Raw genomic sequence first — 17020 nt, forward strand, 5'->3', positions numbered from 1 at the left:
GCTACAGGATTTTAAATGTCAGTAACCTTAATCAGTCATACCTGTGCAGTTCTTTTGGAAGTGTGAAATAAGGCCAGATGGATTTGCACAACTGTTGTTCAGCCATTCAGTTGTATCAGACTCTTTGTGGCTCCACAGACCATACTGCCCAACGGGTTTTCTTGGTGAGGATACTGGAGTGGTTTGCCATTTTCATCTCCAATGGATTAAGGCAAACAGAGGTTAAGTGACTTGCCCAGGGTCACACACACAGAGCTAGTAAATGTCTGAGGCCACATTTGAACTCAGGTCTTCCTGACTCCAGGCCCAGCGCTCTATCCATTAAAACGTCACCTCTCTGTAACATGCTTCATCACAGGTCCTCTGGAGACATGGTTGGTCATTGTACTGATCAGAAATCTTGAGTCTTTCAAAGTTATTTTTCTTTACAATGTTATTGTCCTTGCACAAAATGTTCTCCTGCTTTTGTTTACTCTACATCAGTTCATACCCTATGTTTTTCTGAAATTGTCTCTTTCACAATTTCTCATGCATGATAATCTTCCATTATATTTCTATGGTACAATTTGTTCAGTCATTTCCAAATTGTTTAAGCAATTATGGCACTCTCTTAGATTCTAGTTCTTTTTTTCCCCCCTTTTTTTCCCCTCCCTGTTAATCTCTCACTCAGGATCAAAAAGTTTGTTTTATTTGTGGCTATCCTCTTCTCAGGTTATGAAGGGTGACTTGTTTCTTTCCCTACTATTAGAATGTTAGTACTATATCACCACATGGCGCTTTTCAATTACCATGCTAAGTTTCTCTTGAGTCTTATGTTTGCATTTCAAAGTTCCCATTCAGCTCTGGTCTTTCATTAGGAATGCTTGAAAGTTATTTATTCCATTAAAGAGCTGTTTTACCCCTGGAGGAGTATACTTAGTTTTGCAGGGCAAGTTGTTCTTGGTTATAAGCCTATCTCTTTTGACTTTTGGAATATTGTATTCTAAGACCTCTGGTTTATAAAAGAAGCTGCCAGGTCTTGTGTGATCCTGACCATGGTTCTTTGGTACCTGAACTACTTCTTTCCGGAGGTCTGTAGTACTTTTTTTTTTTTTTATGGGAGCTGTGGATCTTGGCTAATCCTGGACTGTTCCTTTTGAGGTTTTTTTCAAGAGGTGATTGGTAGATTCTTTCTCTCTTTACTTTGCCCTCTGGTTCTAACAGATCTGGAAAGCTTTCATTTGTGATTTCTTGAAATATAGTGTCCAGGCTCTTTTTTTTGTTTTTTGAGTTATGTTTCTCTTGATTCCTGTGTATTTCAAAATTTCTATTTAGCTCCAATCTTTTTATCAGAAATGCTTGGTAGTCCTCTATTTTCAAGTCAACAAACATTTATTAAGCACCTACTATGTGCCAGGCACCATGCTAAGTTTTCCTTTTTGGGTTTCGTAGTGACCAGTAGATTCTTTCTATCTTCACTTTGTCCTCTTACTCTAATAGATCTGGGCAATTTTCTTTCATGATGTCTTGAACTTTGATGTCCAGGCCATTTTTTTTTGGTCATGGTTTTCAGGCAGTCCAATGATTAAAAATTCTCTCTCCTTGATCTGTTTTACAATTCAGTTATTTTTCATATGATACCTTAAAATTTCTTCTATTTTTATTCAGTCTTTCAATTTTATTTTACTATTCTAATCTTCAAGGAATCTATTGCTTAGGCAAAGTTTTGTATCTATTGTGCTAGGCTATTAATTCTCCTTTCAAGTCTTTCCTCCATAGCACTCATTTCTTTTCTAGTTCTTTCCTCTAGCATTCTGATTTCATTGATAAAACCATTTTTAACTCTTTAAAAAACCAGTTCTTGCATCATTTCTCCTAGGAAGTCTAGTTGAATTTGTTGCTAAGTTGTGTTTTTGAGTCTTTGTTTACAGATGTTTTGCAGTCATTCTCTTCTTTTGAGTTATGTCTTAGGAGTCCCTGTTGCCATAACAGCTCTTTATGGTGGGAAGCATTTTTTTTTGTTTACTAATTTTTTTCCCAGCCTCACTTCTCAAATTTGGACTTTGTGTTAGAGCCAGGCTCAGTATACTTCCGGAAGGAACATCTGGGCCTTACCTGGTCCTATGTCATATTCTCTTGGGTTCTACTGCTATATTCTCTGGGTACTGAGCACTATGTTCTTCATAGATATCAGGATAAGCTCAGACTGGTAGCCTGTAAGCTTTCAGTACACCCATAGCAGTCTGACTGAAAGGCAAAATTTGAACACCACTCCCAGATCTGAGGTCTGCAAGCTCCTGATCTTGGTTTGGGTCTAGGCAACACAGCTGTGGTCTTGTCCCTGCTTGAAACTCAACAGACTGCACATTCCAATTCTAGCCTCTGTAAGCTAACTGGAAGTGTCTGCAGAGCAGAGCAAGAGCAAAAGAAATGCAGATTTCCCTTTGGTCTGAGCTCCCTGCACTGGTTACTCAGTTGCAGGCTTCAGACAGAGCTGGGGACTAGATCAGAGCTACACAACTACTGCTCACTTCTGTTCCTACCCCTTGCCAGCCTCAGGGCCATGACAGCTGCTTGTCCTGGTCACCATTCTTAGATGAAGGTGTGACCCAGGTCTAGGGTACAAGTGAAAGTGTGGCTAGTTGACAGCTATTTCTACTCCATGATCAGCTTCAGGCCCATCCAATACCTTTTCTTACCTTAATGCACAGCTGCAGGCCCCAGTTTGATTCCTGGGCATGGAGCCTTGCAGCACAGGGATAGAACTACTCTCCTAGAAACCCAGTCTCCAATCTCCACAGACCTCTGTTTGTCTTCCTATGTCTAAGACAGAAAAATGACTTACTGCAATTTTTCCATGCATTTCCTGATTAGTACTGGGTCTTTGTTGGAGTGGGATGGAAGCAGGGGGGAGGGGAGAAAGGTAGACAAGCTGGTTATATTCCTTCCTCCTGTTCTGCCATCTTGGCTAGTCTCTCAGGTTGCTTTTTTTTTTAAATTACAATTTTCAAGGAGTCTAATAATTCTTAAATTATATATCCTTTATTTGTTTTCTAGGTTAGTAATTTTTGATATCAGATTATATTTACTTCCATTTTTGCAACTGTTCGATATTGTTCTATTATTTCTTCCTGTCTCATAGAATCACTGACTTCTATTTGGTCTATTCTAGTTTTCAGGGAATCCATTACTTAGGGAAGGTTTACCACTTTCTCTTCTATTACTTTTCTTTCCAATTCTTTCCTCTAGAAGTTTTATTTCATTTTTTATCTTTTGCTTCATTTCTTCTAAATATTCATGTAATGCTTTTGGAAAATCCATTTTTTCCTTTGAGTATCTGCTTTCAGTTACAGAGATGTTTTCTCCTTTCTGAGAAATACTTGGATAAGCAATAATTTTTTTATACATGTTGATATCTTCTTTGGTTTACTCATCTTTCTAATCTTGGTTCTTAAACTGAGGCTCTGGGCCAGGGACAACAAGCTCTGCCTCCTGCTATGCTTTTGGGCAGGGTGGTCTATCCTCCTTGGGCTCACCCTGGGTCACCTGGGCTCCTAACATTGACTTCCAATTCCTGAGGTCAGGCCCCCCTAGATCTTTGAGGTTCAGAGTACTAGACCTTGAGGTCCCCTATGGGTATCAGGAAAGAGTGCTAAGGACCACTGGAGCTCCTGGGCATGTGGGCTGTCCTGAGAATTGCCATCTCACAGTGATCTCTGCCATTCTCCAAGGCTACCAAAGTCCCCACCCTAGAGCTTTCTTGGGGGACTTTCCATTCTTGCTGCCTTCAGCACAGAGCCCTGAAAGCTACACTTGTATTTGGTCTAGTTGCACTTGGGAAGTTACAGGTTTGTTTGCACGTGCTGACACTGGCTTTACTGGGCTTCTGGCTGACTTTCTGTGTAGTTGTAGGTAAAGAATTATCTTACTGTAGTTTTCATTAAATATTTTGGTTGTTATTCAGTAAATTTCAGGTTTTTGCTAGAGTAGGTATGTGGGAAGTAGGCAATCTGTTTCCATTGGGACAGCTATATTGACCAGAAGTCTGACAATGAAGTTTACATAAAGAAAAAAAGGAGTCAAGCTGTAACTTTGAACCTACATATCAACTCAGCCAGGACATGCCCCAAGAAGGGGGTTTAAAGAAAGGCCCCATATACATCAAAACATTTATAGCAGCACTTTTTGTGGTAGCAAGGAATTGGAAACAAAAGAGATGCCCATCAACTGGAGAATGGCTGACAAAATTGTGGCAAATGAATCTAATAGAATTATCATTGTGGTTTAAGAAATGACTGAAAGAATTCGGAGAAGCATGGGAAGACTTATATGAACTAATGTAAAGTGAAGTAAGCAGATCCAGGAATACAATATACACAATGACTACAACAATGTGCGTGAAAAGAAGGAACAAACCTCCAAACTGAATGCTATGAAATAATGACCAAATGTGTCCCTGAAGAAGAAATAAAGTTTACCTCCCTTCATTCTTTGCAGGGGTAGGAGACTATGGGTGTGGAATATTGCATATACTGTCAGATTCAGTTGATAAATGGATTAGTTTTGTTAAATTGCTTTCCCCCCCTCTTTTTTATTCTTGTTACAAAGGATGATATTTTACTGGGTAGGGGAAAGGGGGATATATTCAGAAATGTGAGTGATGTACCAAAAAAATCAATAAAAACTTAAACATTTTTCTTAATAAAGAGGCTACTGTTGTCCTGAAGAACTGGCATGTGGAAAGTAGCAAAGTAGCAAGTCAGAATTTCCCCTCCCCCCCCCGGCTGCTCATTCACAGTCTGCTCTCAGGACCACTCCTGACAAGATGTCACACATCCATCCCTGCTTTGTCCTGTAATCACTAAGTCCCTACTACCTTTCATTTGCTTTGCGCACAGGCAATCTGAAAGCCCTGCAGGTGCAGTCCAAATGACCACCACCCTTCTCTCTCTTTCTCTCCCTCACCATCATTGGCCAAATGTATTTTTCCCTATAGGTCTTTACTTCCTCCCACCATATCAATTTTCAGCAGTGACTATGAGATTTTCTCTGGCATGCAATGGTTGATTTGGAAATTTACAAATTTGCAATGAAATGAAAAAGGTTGGCAAAGACTAAGCTAGAACTACAGTCACCCTGGTTCCAAAACCATATAATGTTTTTTAAGAACATAACTTGCAAGGTGAAGACCCAATTAAACTCTCAAAACTGCTACAAACTTTATTGTTTTATAGGGTTGTCATGTTCTGGGTCAGAGGTTCTTAAGCTTTTTTGTGTCATGGAGCCTTTTAGGAGTATGGTGAAAACTATGGACTCCTCAGAATAATGTTTTTAAATGCATAAAATATGTAGGATTACAAAGGAAATAAATTATATAAAAATGCAGATATTAAAATATTTTAAAACAAGTTCATGGACCTCAGGTTAAGAACTCCTATTCCAGATCATCCTAAACCTTTCACTCTCTGTCCCCTACAAACGTCAAACCGTCTTCCTACATTTATTCCGTGTAAAGATTTCAGGTTCCATACTGTTTTATATAAAGCCAGTCATTGATACTTGAGTAGAAAATATACTGGGTAGCATGCATATTTGACCTACAGTGAACTTAATGACAAAAGAAAACTGAAGACACAGTTTATAATCTCTAATCATTCATAGTCATCTCTAGGCTCTTATGTTCCACTTACCGTTTCCAAGCTTCTTAAATACAAGCGATAATTGGTGATGTAAACTCGTCCTTTAATGGGGCCATTGAATGGACATATATAAATTACTTCTTTGTCTATTGAAATAAAAAAAGTATCCAAGTAAGAACTAGAGAGGTTTAAAGTAAGCACTGGCAATGTTTTCACACGATCATGCCAAGGAAGTATAAAGCATTAGAGTAAGTCGGTATGTGACACATCCAGGGTAGAAGGAATGTCTCCTCGAGCTTTCCCACAGTGATCATGACACCTGAGGCAAGGAAGGAGCTAAGTATTTGGGTTTGCTGAGCTCTAGTTTAAGACACACAAATATTACAATTGTGGTTTTTGGTAATTAATGGATCCCTAGGAAAAGGAAGTCTGCCAAATGTTCCTAATCTATCCTCCCCTTGAAGACTTTAGAGACAGGTTCAGCTAAGTTTAAGCTCAAATATTTAAGTACTAAAAAGACATAACAGAGGATAGTGACTGAGTCTACAGTAGGATGAAGCATAAGGAAAAACTAAATTAGAAGGCTGAATGTATTTATGGAATAACTGGAATTACTTAACTGCTTTTCCTTTTTTATAATCGCTATCCCTTTTCTGCTCAAGTATAAAACCAGTAATAACTAGTAAGTCTACTTCACAGTAACTTAAATGACAACCTTGAAGTGTTATCAAGATTAAGGTTCTGCCTTCTATAAATGGTATTGACAATTATGTATTATTCCTTCACTTGGGACAATAACAATGAGTTGGATAGAGATTTTGCAGTGCTTTTCCCTCAGGGTGAGTGGCACACTTTTTACCTAGTTCCCTTTGGGGTCAAAAGTACAGCCTCAAAAGCATGAATTCTGTATGTATAGACTATGGCCATAGACTAACATTCATCCCCTGTGCCAAATTAAAAGGGCCCAATCCTGTAACCTTGACCTCATTAGTCCCATGTGTGGCAAGCAATTCAGACTTCATCTCTACAATTTCCCCCCCTGAAACAATGTTTAATGAACTTTGTTTGCAGTACTGAGTGGTATTAGTTAGGTTTGAAAGATAATAATAATGTATCCTAAAGAGCAAGTATGCAATTCCTACACTGTCTGCAAATTACAAAATGTTTTTCAGCAATAACATTCCATGAGTACTATTCCTTGAGACTGCCTAGATCAAGGATGGGGAACCTGTGGCCTTAAGGCCACAGCCTCCTAGGTCTCTAAGTGCGGCCTTTTGACTGAATCCAAAGTTTAGTTCTGTAAAATTTGGATTCAGTGAAAAGGCCACACTTAAAGACCTTGGAGGCCACATGTGGCCTTAAGGCCACAGGTTCCCTACTCCTGGCCTAGATGCAATACATATTGATTTGATTTGCTGACTTAACATGCTATGCAATATGACATGATCAATTATTTAGAATTTATGCCTCAGTATCCTTGGTCCCCCTCCAAAAAGCATCTTCTCTTAAGTGGGTAACTTGTAGAACACTTTTAAGTCTTGACAAGAATTAGAAACACAGTACTACTTCTAGGTTGAAAAAGTTACCAGAACAGCCTAGCGCATGTGATATTAAAAAATTCCTTGGAACAGAATAAGGCATCTCTAATCAGACAGGTGGGGGGTAGGGCTGGGGGCGGCGTTAGTGGACAGTAAATAATGTTAAAAAACAGAAGCGGTATTTATTTTTAAAAATAAAGAAAAAGTACCCTAGCAAAAGAGTTCCCAGTAGGGAAAAATGCCTCCTACAGCTTTCCACAATTAGTAGGTACACAGGATGTCATAGGAGTGAGTATGAAACTGATACAGGAATATTATAAGAATTGAAACCTTGTGGTATCAGTACTTGGCTCAGATAAAGCTCATGGATATTCCTGTAGTCTCCTATTTGAATGATCTGACCACTACAAAGAAGGTAGCATCTTTTTAAGGCTGAAATACCATGAAAAAAATAAACTAATGATAACCAACATCTTATCTGGAAAACCACTTCCCACCAGGATAGTTTCAAAATATAATTTGTTAATCTATAAACCTACCAGGTTTTCAGAATGGTACTTTCTAGCTGCTAGACTTTCTAATTTTAGGGTTAATAAGAGATTATATTAGATTTTTATTTTTAACAATTTACAAATCAGTATGTACAGTAGGTATATGTACTATTCTATGTAAAGAAATATTTACATTTTAAAATCCAGAGGCTGAATAACTTAATTGTTTATGTTGGATTTACCATATAAATAGTCAGTTTTTAGCTCAGAGAGGGAAATTTCTAGAGATAAAAACCAAATTTCCTTAACAATCCTGATTTTGGCACAGAAAAATAGTAATTATAATCAAGTTAACACAACACTATTGAAATAGACATAACATCAAAGAGCCAATGAAAGAAATAAAGTTCTCTCTTAACAGCCCTGAATAAAAGTGCCTGATCTGTCTAAATTTAGTCTTTAGAAGATAAGACCTAAGTGACCTGAGCCACATGACATTTCTGGACACTTCACCAATTTCTTTTTTTGTTTATGTTTTTGGTTGGGCAATGGGGATTAAGTGACTTGCCCAGGGTCACACAGCTAGTAGGTATTATGTGTCTGAGGCCGCATTTGAACTCAGGTCTTTCTGAATCCAGGGCCGACGCTCTATCCACTGCTCCACCTAGCTGCCCCTACTTCACCAATTTCTAATAATCCTTACCCGTAATTCTGGTTTCTCCTGGAAGTCGAGGAATTTCTTCACAGAGGTCTCGAGTGAATCCATCTCTTGAGCTCTGAAATAAAACAGGAGCATCAGAAACAACTATAATGCCTTGTACAGGTTCTATAGATCTCAGAAACACAAATTGAACTAGAAAGACACCTTTTAAAAAGAGCAAAAAATACTGAAGAAAAATGAACATTAATAATGGTGTAAAATTAGTGAATCACATTCAAATAAAAATATAACAAATGTTTAGCATCAATATTCACTTGCTATCCAATTGCTGGTCTGTTTTTAAAATAATATTGGAACACACACACACACACACACACACACACACACACACATATATATATATATATATATATATATATATATATATATATATATATATATATATATAAAATTAAAGACATAGTGACTTTCCACAGCCAATAAAAACCTGATTTCCAGCTCCCACACGAGAGTTAAAAGCCAAACATTAAAAACTTTTCTAGATTTCCCATTATTCCCAGAAAAATGTTAGCATAAGCATAACAGGCAAGTCTGTTCTGGCAAGTTTCCTGCATACAATATGTAACATTCATCAGAGTAATCTTATAGTTTATGATCAAGGGAAAGTTTTGTTTCAGGGTGGTCTCAACTCACCGGCATGACAAATCAGCCTCCTCTCAGGTCCAGCTCGTCATATATATTAAGTTTCAGAGTTTCTTAAAATGATTTCTCCCGAAGGTAATTGAGCAAGAAGCCAAGCTAGCTTGTCTAGTAACCTCTAGCTCTCACTTAAGGCCTGGCATACTCACGTAATATGGATGCAAGGGGGCAAAAAAAAGAAGTCTCTTGTGACCTCAGGGTTTAGCCATAATCCTTGCCTAGTTTCCCCAGTGACTGGTGAAGTACAAGAACCCACCTAATAAACCATCAAGCTTCCGGAGGGCTCTCTGGTGCTTTTCATGTAGGTCTTTCACTTCTTTCTCTCCACGGTTTTGTCATTTTCCAATTTGCATTTAATTCATGTGTAAATGCCATAAATACCTTAGTGTGAATTTCAGAGAAGTGTTCAGCCCACCCCCTCCAGAGAGGGGCTTCAGTTGGAGAATGCCAGAGGCTCCTCTGACCACCTGTTTTCTTTCAGATTAGATGCAAGTTTACAGGCCAGCCTTAGAAAAATTTAAATTGCATTTGTGTGCAGCAAGTTTGTAATGCACATTTTAATGAGGAGAATATTACACATTGCTTCAAGTCAGGAATGTCTAACATCGCCCCCCCTCCATACACACACACAAAGAAAACTAAGTCATGAATCACGAAACTGAGGAGAAACTGACACTGGCAGTTAATACTTCATTTCACTAAGAAGCAGCAGACAGAGAAACATAACTGCTCTATGGATCTTCTGAAAACCAAATTACTGCGCCAGTGGGAGAAAACATTAAAGATTACAAAAACCAAAAAGTATCTGGATAACAGAAACTACTACCTGAATGAAATAGGCTGTATAGGGTGTCCTAAAAGTCTCAGTGCAGTTTTAAGCTATTAAACTTTAAACTGCAATACGACTACTTTTGGGACACCGTATATCTTAGGAGAGTGGTGTCAATCTCAGATAGAAACAAGGGCCCTCAATCTGCACATCCCAAGGATCTCTGATGGCTGCATACTGACTTAGTTTGAAAATGTAATGTTTTATTATATTTGTATTGATTTTGTTAAATATTTCACAATTACAGTTTACTTCGGTTCAGGCAGCACTCAGGAGTGTCTGCCACCTCCATCTTAGGATATTAAAGTAAACCTATTACAGCCTGTTTCCCTGGGTTACCATATGAATTTTGCCCTGATCCAATATGATGCCGTTCAAAGATTTTGAGTTAGAAGAGTTGGGTTCCAGACTCAGCTCTGTTAGAACAAGAAGCATAATAAAGAGCTTCAAGGTTTGCAAAGTGCTGTTGCCATCCCTATTTTACAGACAGGAAACCGAGGCAGGCAGAGTTAAGTGACAGGGTTGTAAATCTGTTGTTGTTCAGTCATTTCAGTTGTATCTGACTCTTCATAATGCCATGTGGGGTTTTCTTGGCAGAGAGACTGGAGTGCTTTGCCATTTCCTTCTCCAGCTCATGTTACAGATGAGGAAACTGAGGCAAACTGGGTGAAGTGACTTGCCCAGGGTCACAAAGTTGCTAAGTGTCTGAGGCCAGATTTGGACTCAGGAAGATGAGTTTTCCTGACTTCAGGCCTGGCGCTTTATATACTGCAGTGACACGTGTGGCCCCAGCTAGTAAGTACCTGAAGTCAAATTTGAATTCAGGTCCTCTTGACTCAAGCAAGGTCCAGCACTCTATTTTTATCTTTGGCAAATCATTTAACCTTTTCTGAGTCTCAGCTTCTTCATGTGTAAAATGGGGGCTGAAGTACCTATCCTACTTACCTCACAGGGTTTTTATGAGTGTCTAAGCAATTAATAAAAAGAGCTTTGAAAAGTATAAAGGGCTTCATAAATGTAAAATATATTATTTCAGTATAAAAAGCAAATAGGGAAGGATTTGATTTCAATCACTAGTTTAGGGAGCTCCCTCCATCAATATACAGTCATCTATGACTTAGTAGATAAATCCTAGAGAGTTGCCTGAGGCACAGTTTCAGAGACTTGTCCAGGGTCAAATGGTTACTATATGTCAGTGACCTGTTTTAAATCTGCATCTTTCTGACTTCAGTCCCATTCTATCCACCATACCGGATTGTCTCATTTCAATATAATAACAGAAGAAAAATACAAGTGAGTGACTGATTAATGAATGGAATATAAAAACAAGCAGAGAAGCTATACTTACCCTCCTAATAGAATCATTCTCCAAGGAGCGAGAGTTATATTTAGGTGTGGATGCTGAAGCCATACTGGAAGATTTGACAAGAAAGATAACATTTAAGCATCACATGAATTTGTGTATTGAATCAAAGTATAAATAATAATTAGAACTGGAATACCATATATTTTCCAATTCAATGCAACAAATACTTGTTAAACTCACACAGAGACAGCACTGTGGAGGGGGGTGGGGGGGGGAGAAAAAAGAGATCATGTTTAAATGAGGTGCCTGGCCTCATGCAGCTTATAGTCTAATAGAAAATGACACATATATAAGTAAATACAGCCCAAAATAATACATGAGTTTACCACCTAGAGTCAAGAGGACCTGACTTCAAATCTCAGCTCTACTGCTTAGTATCTCAGTGACTATGTATAGGCTACTTAATCTGTGGTCCTCAGTCTCCATATATAGATTTACATATGCATATACGTCTGACCATTCCTTCTTGCTCTCAATCTATGATCCTGGGATGAGTGTATTATAAGCAAAGTACCATGTATGGTGGGGTCTCATCCTTGACTAGAAGAATCAGGGGAGGTTTCCAGAAAAGCTCAGCCTTTTGGACTTAAGGGGATGGGCAAGAATTTAACAGGCTGAGTGGGGAGGATGTTCCACACACAGGGAACAAAGTGAACAAAGGCATGGAAGTAGGAAAACACATAAAAGTGTAAAGAAGGGCAAACAGTCCAGTCTGGATGGAGTGTTGAGCATGTGGAAAGGAATAGTATGATAAAATACCAAAGATTTTGAAGGCCTTTTGAACTCTAGGCAAAACAATCTGAACTTTATTCGGCAGACATTGAGGATTCACTGAAGGGTTTTGAGCAAAATAGTGACCTGACCATATCTCTTCATATGGAACAGTAGCCTGGCAGCTCTAACGAAAAGACAGATTGAAGAAGGAAGAAAATGGAAGGAAACTTATTAGGAGGCTATTCCAAGAGTCCAACCAGGTGGTAATTAAGGGTATAGCACCTGATTAGCAGCAAAAGAAGAAGGTGACAAATGCTGGACATGTTAGAGAGGTAACTGACAAGATGTGGGAAGCTGAGGAAAGAGTAAAAAATGACACCCAAATTTTGAACACCAGAGATCTAACTACATGATTATGTATACTTAAATTTTGTAGCTAATCATTTTCCCCACTTTGTTACGGTGACCTCTTCCTAAGTGTTCTTTTCCCAAGAAACCACTTATATTGTTTAGCACGTTCCTAAAAAGCCCATGTTTTATTCACATTTATACACATGAAATTTAAATGGCTATGACTGCAAAGTACTATCTGAAACACTTATGTATTTGATAAACATTTTTATCAGGCGTCAAAACCATATATCCTAAATTTTATAGACAAATGGAATAGTAAAATAACTAGGGCATTAAGGAAGAATCAAGAGTTTAATGTGCACCTCCAAAGAACTACAAGTCATTAGCACATAAAAATATTTCTCCAAATCACTAATAAAAAACAAATCAAAACAACTCCAAGGTTTTACCTCATATCCAGAAAATTAACACAGATAAGAAAAGAAGGGAAGAATCAATGTTGGACAATTGTAGAAAAACAGACACACTAACACATCATTAGTGGAACTGTGAACTGGTCTAAAAATTCTGGAAAGCAATTTGGAATTATGCTAAGAAAGTGACTAAAAAGACCGTAGGTTTTGCCCCAGAGATCCCATTGCTAGATATATACACCAAGGAGGTCAATGATGTAAAATGAAAGGCCCCATATACACCAAAATACGTATAGCAGTACTTTTTGTAGTGCCAAAGAAATAGAAACAAAAGTGGGCGCCCATCAATTGAGGAATGGTCAAACAAGCTGTGGTACATGAATGCAATGGAAAATTAGTGAGAGATAAGAAATCTTGACTATGATGGATACAGAGAGGTATCAGAAGACTTATATGAACTGAAACAAAGCAAAATGAAGAAAACTAGAAAAAGAACATACAAGACTACAATAATATAAAGGGGGAAAAACAACAAAATGATTGTAACTGAATGCCATGAAGTCATAATGACTAAGCTTGATCCCCAAGAAGAGAAAAGAAAGAGTACCCCCTCCATTTCTTTGCAGAGGTGGGGATTATGGGGGTGCAACACCTCACATGTCTGACTTTTTCAATGTGTTGGCTGGTTTTGCTGAACTGTTTTTCTTCTGTTATAAAGAATGGCTCTCTCAGAGTGGGGGAACAGATATATTGGGAAATGTGGGAGATATTAAAAATAAAACAAATCAACAAATTTTTCAAAGAGTTTAACATGATACATTTACTCTTCAAGTTAAAAGGTTTTAAGAATAGAATAGGTTTGATTTAAATTAGTCTAAATTTGTCAGGAAAACATGATTTAATCAATCCTTCCTTGGAAAAAATATATTCTTTTATATAACTAATATATATTCCTCACAATTTAGTTAGTGGCAGAGGACTTATTTTTAGAAGGGATGCAGTATGCATTTTAAAGCTGTGCTTTATTTGGTTTTTTTTTTTTAATATCAATGTGACCTCCAAATAAAATCTGCATTATAGAATAAAAAACAAGTTTCAATTGTATTGGTTCAGTTCTCATGAGAGAAGCAGCTCCATCTATCTAATGTATGTTTTCAAATGCAAGGATGAAGACAGAATGAAGACAGCTTGGCTGCACTACAGCTATTTCTGCTGTACCCAAAAGACCAGAAAAGAAGCTTCTTACATTTATTGATTGAACAAACAACATATGAAAGTCTGATCAAGACCTGTCCAAGAAACTGATTTTTTAAAAAAATTTAATCAATAAACCAGACAGCCAAAATTTAGACGATAAATAAAAGCTTAAAATAGGTCATTACAAAGACTTGAAAGTACAGTATAATGAGGCTAGGCTACTTGGATATCCAAACAGACCTGAAGCTTGGAAACCTGACAAACCAAGTCATTAGAGGGGTCCCTGAGGTAGTCAAGAGGGTTAAAGGCTGGCAAGAAGACAAGCAGCAAAGAATCTCATGACATCATGGGAAGAGGAACTCTCTCTTGAATCTCCTAACCTCTAGCTGAATATCTGGCTAGAAATGACAACCCTCATGAATCTGGGCATTGTTTCTCAACCACCAAAATTTGTCCACAGCTAGGAAAGGTAGAATCCATCTCGAAAGAGGAACAAGGTGACAGAAAAATACAACATACGGAAGAAAGAAGATAAATGATCGGAGTAGGAGGCTGGGATGTGAAGAAGAAGAGATAAAGAGAAATTTATTCTCCCTTCTCCTGGTTCCTCTTCCTTTCCTTCTTTCCTTTATTCCTTCCTTCTCTTTTCCTCTTTTTTCAGTTTCTCTTAGAGAAACAGAAACAAAAGGGTTTCTATCCCTCTTCTTTTCTTAATTTCTTTTTTCCACCTTTCTTCTCTATCCTTTTTCTTCTTTCTTTCCTTTTCCTCTATTCTTTCTCTAAAAGAGGAAAAGTTAAACTTTCGAGCTGTCTGACTGAAAAAAGGAAAAGAGAGTTGTTCTTTTTTCTTTTTTTTTCTATCTGATTTTCTCAGAGAAATTTTTTTCTGTTCTTTCTCTCTCTAAAGTTACTTTCCCTTTCTCTAAGAGAAACAGAGCAAGTTACTCTTTTTAAAGACTCTCTTGCCTTTTCTTTTACTCTGCCTTCTTTGTTTTTGGAGAAAAACAGTTTCTCCCACCCCTTCTCCCCCCCCCCTTTCCCTTTCCTCTTCCTCTCCCCTCTCATCGCCCCTCCTCCTCCCTTCTGTTTCTCTAAGAGAGAGAGAAAATGAAAGCTTCTCTTTCCTGTCCCTCTCTTTTCTCTAAAACTACAAAAAATTAGCCCACAGCTCAGGAAGGTAAAAACCATCTCCCTAGAGAAACAGGTCAACAGGAAAGTACTGAGCTCTAGTACAACATGGAGAAAGGGAAAGGTAAATGATCAGAGCTAGAGGATGGGGAAAAAAGGAAGGGGGAATAGAGGGGGGGAGGAGGTTTCTAGTAGCCAAATTCCTGATCTCTCTTCTTCAAGAGACTAAAGGAGTTGGGCAACCAATGGAAGTGGCTTTGAACTTGCACAAGTTGGGCTAAGAGCTTTTTAAAAATGTCATTATTTTTCTCTTCTCTCTTGTGTTCCAGAAGGGGAAACAATAATCAACTTGGTGCCTCTTTATTGTGAATAGGGCCACTAGTAGGGAAGGCTTGGCCCTTCTAAGTGTCTAACATTGCTTGGCAATATTTAATAACACAAGGGAAAAACAAAGACTCAAATTGATCAACAGGGGTGAGCTGGGCTGGTCTCCTGGGCCTGGCTCTAGGACTAAAGAAAAAGTCTTGATTGTAATGTATTAATAGTGTTATTGTGAAAAGATGTTGTTTGGGACAACTGTATAAGAGGCATGCCGATATGGGCAAAGGGGGATTGTATTTCTCTTAATCGCATGTACTGAATTTTAATTTGGTTAGGTTTTTATTTTACCTTGAGAACTGTTTGTGGCCAAATATAAGGGTACTTTCCCCTTGTTTTTTCACTTTTCCAATGAAGTTGAAGTGAAATTCAAGAATATTATTATACCTAGAGTTTCTTTGAATAGCATGAAATTTGAAAAATAAGTAAAACCTTTGCAGGTGATTTCTGAAAGTTTTTTTCTTGTGTCTTAACTTTTAGATTGAACATCAAAGAATTTCAAGCCATACCTGCGGTTGTCTTTTCCTGAGCTTGGTGTTTCTATCCTTGAAAAACAATGTCAATTAAATGAGAGTTCCATTCTATAATTTAAATGCCAGTTAACCCATAATTTACTGTATGAACTTCTGCTGATTTGCAGTACTTAGGGTAGATAATACTCTGTGACACTGTATAAACAAGGCTTTTAGATTATTAGGCCACCTAAGATGGCAAGTAAATTGAAAACAAGCCTTAATGTTTTTCTCCCTAATAAAAACAATTTGGGAAAGCTGGAAAAAGGTGTTAATATTTCCACCAGTTTTGAAAACATTTTGTGATGTGCCACTATTCATTTATTTCTACTTTTTTTCTGGCTTTTAGCTCTTTCAAAAAATAAATTTCTATCAAAAACTAACAACGATCATTTGTTTTATCTCATACACTTGTCCTCTGACCTAACCCAGTAGATTGTTTCTAAATGAGAAAGAACATTCTCCAGCTATAGTGTACTATCTCTCTTATTGTAAGATTATACTTCTAACCTACAGACAACACCATTAGGCTATGTTTTGTCAAAATGATGTCCGTCCAACTGCAAAACTGCAAGGACCAAGTTTACAATGACAATAGACAGCTTCAGGGCCAGTCTATTCTCTCCCAAAACTAATAGCTCATTGCTCCTGTAACCCCTGGCTACGTCGTGGATTAACACATTACACTCCCAAACCATCTAGGTTGGTGATGTTAGACGCAACTATTTCAAAAGTTTTGTGAACCAGGGTAAGCAGAAGTAATCCCAACATGGTCAATCTCACCATTTCCAAAGCGAAAACAAGTCTTTTCAGACACCTTCTTCTAAAGTGTGCCCATTACCATGATCAAAAGCAGATAATTTTAGACTCACTCTGTGTTATCTGTTCTTGTAGGGTTCCTAACAGAGGACTTCTTAGTATATTACCTTTTATTTGGCCCCAAGTAACCAGAAATATGCCATAAGTTTCTTGGGAGTAACTTTAACTAGTATCTACTTGAAAACAGTAAGAGAAGAGACAAAGTATTTACTGTCCATAACAAATATGTATGTAAAAACTAGGATCTAATTATACTGGTTTCCTAAAAAACAAAATAAAATAAAAACCAAAATCTAGAGCTAT

General features: G+C 37.7%; 1 protein-coding gene and 1 long non-coding RNA gene across 4 annotated transcripts in view; one reads left to right on the forward strand and one right to left on the reverse strand.

Annotated features, from left to right (window-relative positions):
• The window catches only part of MTM1 (myotubularin 1), a 106108-nt gene that overhangs the window by 63182 nt on the left and 25906 nt on the right, over nt 1–17020 (reverse strand). For 2 of the 3 annotated variants that reach the window (XM_020975054.2, XM_078148012.1), the window contains exons 2-4: nt 11185–11248; nt 8351–8423; nt 5670–5764 (exon numbers count right to left, since the gene is read on the reverse strand). In XM_020975054.2, the coding sequence (XP_020830713.1) occupies nt 5670–5764; nt 8351–8423; nt 11185–11247 (231 nt within the window). In that variant the 5' untranslated portion in view covers nt 11248. Of the gene's footprint in view, nt 1–5669; nt 5765–8350; nt 8424–9001; nt 9406–11184; nt 11249–17020 lie in introns of those variants that run through there. The other variant, XM_020975055.2, reaches the window with a different exon arrangement.
• On the forward strand, nt 14952–15979 carry LOC144455003 (uncharacterized). The gene is made up of 2 exons (XR_013483636.1): nt 14952–15132; nt 15867–15979. It is a non-coding gene; the product is annotated as an uncharacterized LOC144455003 (long non-coding RNA).

This window comes from Phascolarctos cinereus, unplaced genomic scaffold (genome assembly GCF_003287225.1).
Source record: "Phascolarctos cinereus isolate Bilbo 61053 unplaced genomic scaffold, phaCin_HiC Scaffold_8;HRSCAF=390, whole genome shotgun sequence".
In the NCBI taxonomy this organism is placed as follows: Eukaryota; Metazoa; Chordata; class Mammalia; order Diprotodontia; family Phascolarctidae; genus Phascolarctos; species Phascolarctos cinereus.